The sequence below is a fragment of the Sphaeroforma arctica genome (genome assembly GCF_001186125.1).
Source record: "Sphaeroforma arctica JP610 unplaced genomic scaffold supercont1.2488, whole genome shotgun sequence".
Taxonomy (NCBI): Eukaryota; class Ichthyosporea; order Ichthyophonida; genus Sphaeroforma; species Sphaeroforma arctica.
Window position 1 is genome coordinate 2,260 of NW_014038070.1, and position 4,011 is coordinate 6,270.

The window sequence follows — 4,011 nt, forward strand, 5'->3', positions numbered from 1 at the left end:
CTATGGTTAAGCGTTGAAAAATGGCAAATTGCGCACTCGGGATTGTTATAGATGAGTAGGTCACACCAAATATTACGAGATATTGAGACAAAGGTTGTGGAACGTGGTTATGTGACTATAGTGTATTTGAGCCGTAAGTATTCAAGTTTATTAATCAGCATTGTTTTATTCGTATAAGGTGTTTCAGCTAAAACTACATAATAAATTTTAAAACGATAATGTCGAATAAATGAAAATTCTTCTTGTATTATAATTTGTCCTTTAAACCTCGCAGTATGACTGGGTGCACTTGTTCAAATCACCGCACTCGCCAGACCATCGGCAACACACCTTGTCCTCTTGGATGGGACCCTCAAGAGAATCGGAGTCAAGCTTACGCTTCTCGGCGCAAGTAATCTTGAAATCGTTGCTGCTGCTGGCAGTGCTACCTGAGTTGACAGCCTTTTCTGTCTTGTCAGCCTTTTCGTTGTCAGCCTTTTCTGGTTGCCGGACTTGTCAGCGCTCTCAGACATGCCAGATTTGTCAGCGTTGGTTGAGTTCTCAGAATTACCATTGGCGGCTGATTTCTCAGAGTTATCATTGCTGGCTGAGCTCTCAGAGTTGTCTTTAGTGTCAGAATTGTCGGAGAAATCCTTACTCTCAGATTTCTCAGAGTTATCATTACTGCCAGAGTTATCAGTGTTGCCAGAGTTATCAGTGTTACCAGAGTTATCAGTGTTGCCAGAATTGTCAGTCTTATCAGAGTTATCAGTGTTGCCAGAGTTGTCAGAGTTGCTACTGTTGTCAGAATTAACAGCGCGACCAGAGCGACCATTTTGGCCAGGCTGAGCAGGTTGAGCAGGATGAGCAGGCTGAGCAGAACCACTGCAGAAGCTCTCCGTGCATTTCGAAAGATCTCCACAGTTACCTGAATACTCACAGCAGACCTTGGATTCGTCGTATGACTTTCCAGTGAATCCCTTAGCGGCACATGTGATCCGCTGATTGTAGGCAGCGCGGCCAGAGCGACCATTTTGGCCAGGCTGAGCAAGCTGAGCATGTTGAGCAGGCTGAGCATGCTGAGCAGAACCACTGCAGAAGCTCTCTGTGCATTTAGAAAGATCTCCACAGTTACCAGAATACTCACAGCAGACCTTGGATTCGTCGTATGACTTTCCAGTGAATCCCTTAGCGGCACATGTGATCTGCTGGTTGTAAGCCTTGGCGTTAACCGCAACAGCAACGGCGGCGATTGTAAAGATAGTAGTGAACTTCATGTTAACTTATTATTGTCTTATCTGTCTTTAGTTGTGAATGAATTGTTCAGAATTACTCGGGTATTTATACTGCTAAACGTCGCCCGTCTGAACGAATTCTATCCGAAAGGTATCCCCCTTGCGATTGCACAGACTATTTTTGAATTGTGCACATGGGTTGATTATATTTTCATGGCCTGATGAGGGCGAGGACCTCTCTCAAAAAATATCTTTCTCTCCAGAACAAGGCAACTTTTCCACGGAGACTCAATCCAATTCCAGAGTGCCTTGCCACTGATGCCAGCGTTGCCACTATGGCTATTTGAGTAAATTTTTTTTAGTCTAGTTTTTGGTTTATCATTTCAGATACAAATTCAGTGATTTTCATTTGGCATTTCCGTTCTTCTGTGTTTCATATTTTTAAAAACGTTCGAATCAATAAATACTCTTTTTCGGGGAGTCCTTGAGCTCCGTAGACAGAGTACTCGCCACTCAGTAGTCGGTACCTTCTGGAGTCCTGGCTGTTGGGGAAATTTTAAAATTGTGAGGTCAAGCATGTTACGTTGCAATGTTTATATTTCAATAAGTATACGTTATAATATATACTTTTATCTCCAAATACTACACAGTGGTTTTAGCAATTCTTTTTAGGGTTTGCGTTTTTCATTGGTCGGTGTTGCATTTCGTGACCAAAATATAGGAATAGGTGTATCTATGACTATCCTGGTCGAATTGGCGAAAATTTCAGGCCATATGCAACGATTATTTATCAATAAGTATACGTAAAACGTTCAGCTTTTATATATCTTAAATCAGAAATGCTATAAAAAAAATATCCTACATACATATGTTCCTTTTATGAGGCTATGTCGCTATGATAGAAAAATGAAATAGGTGTATTTAGTCAGTACTCAGTACTCAGTGAGTATGGCACACTGCAGTATGATGACTGTATGATGATATGAGTCATGAGTGTATTCACTATTCAGTAAAATTGCAAGTATGATATTTTAGTATGTATTTATAAAAAAAATGACTGATAGACTGAGATAAATATTTAGATCATATTTATTTATAAAATATCTCTGATACAGTGATACTCTATATTAGAAAAACAATCGGAATATTTATCTGATATGTTTCAATTGAGCAGGCCACCTATGGATAAATATTTGATATTTGATATTTGATATTTCATACATCTTGTACCTGTTTTTTTTGTTTCTCTTTTCTAAACAAAAACAATCAGAATTCATATATTTTGTTTTTGTTTCTGCAAAACAATTGTTCCTCACCTTTCTGAGCTTTCTCTCTCTCAGAGACTCCCCAGTGTCCCCACAGGTCAGGACTCTGGCCTCTGGGAGTCTGGGGGGGTCAGCCGGAGAGGAGGTGGTCTACCGGGTGGGAGATTTTAAAAATAAAGTACCACCGGGCACCAACTGCAGCAAATTGTGTACATTACTTTTAATTATGCACGTGTGCACTTTAAAGTATTTTCGCTAAAAATACTGCGATGAGCCGATGATCACTCAAAACATTGAAAACAATCATAAAAACAATCTCAAAAATGTCGAGTGAATACATATTTATTTTAGAATATGTGCTTTTAAAAAAAATTAAATATACGGCCCCCTGGAGTTGGTTTTATTATAAAACAAAACAAAAAGTAAACTGTAGTGTTCCCGGCTTCCCAGGACCCAGCCCCCTCCCCCCAAGACAGTCCCAACTCCCAACTCCCTTTAAAAATTGTAGTTTTAAATACTATTGGCTATTGCCTATTGTAGTTATGACTATTGACTCTATGGCCCATTTCCCTGGGTTGGTATACGACAACGACATACATCCCTGAAAAATAGCGTCGCGACATGTATGACATGCCGCCTCGATATGTGTATGTAGGCGACGATACATCCACCAGCAAACCTGCCGACACCATGTGCGACCGACATGTCTTACAAAATGTTACCGCGATATGTATGACATGTCGTTTGCCCAAATGTTGGCGCCGTTTACCAACCCAGCTATTTTCATTTTGGTGCGTTTTTTAGACAAAAAAAAATAACACGTGAAAAAACAACAATACAAAATATTTTAGTTTTGAAGATGACCATTGAAATGTAAAATTACACCTATTGTGAAATGTCAAATGTGAATACTGTGGCCAATGAGTGCAATCAGACAGAACGTTCATCATTGAACTCTCACAATCAAATCGTCCAAGGCTCAATCAATAATCATCAATACAGGTGAATGCAATCGGGAATCCATCAAATTTCTATTGTGTTTCAACTTTCACACTTTCATACACCTTCTGAAAAACCAAGAATAGGACACTAGGACCTATGTATGTAGCCGAATTAGTTTGACGAAGTTTTAGATTGTTTTGAAAAAACTTTAATGAGTCTGAAGTTATTTTCGTTATTATAATACTAAATATATCGAGGTTCTCAACATCTCGCCCTCAACAGGCAAAGAAGTGAAACACCCACAATTCAAAACTGAAGTCTGTGTTTACAATTGGGACAAGGGGGGTATCCTCGTGGAACGAAAAAGGAGGAGTTCATGCTAGTTTGGTCGACACATGCACAGAAAACCAGATGACATAACTTCGAGCAGACTCATAGGCAACGTTTTGCAATATAAATGCCCGAGTAATGCTGAACAATTCATTCACAACTAAGACAGATAAGACAATAATAAGTTAACATGAAGTTCACTACTATCTTTACAATCGCCGCCGTTGCTGTTGCGGTTAACGCCAAGGCTTACAACCACC

At 39.6% G+C, this 4,011-nt stretch overlaps 1 protein-coding gene across 1 annotated transcript; it reads right to left on the reverse strand.

The window, feature by feature from the left end:
• Nucleotides 1-261: 261 nt before the first annotated feature.
• Nucleotides 262-1,273, reverse strand: SARC_12674 (hypothetical protein; the record flags this gene model as incomplete). The annotated part of the gene is made up of 2 exons (XM_014293216.1): nucleotides 551-1,273; nucleotides 262-479 (listed from the first exon to the last, which is right to left on the reverse strand). Exons 1-2 carry the CDS (start codon nucleotides 1,254-1,256, stop codon nucleotides 262-264), a joined length of 924 nt encoding a protein of 307 aa, XP_014148691.1. The 5' UTR covers nucleotides 1,257-1,273.
• Between the last annotated feature and the right edge of the window lie 2,738 nt (nucleotides 1,274-4,011).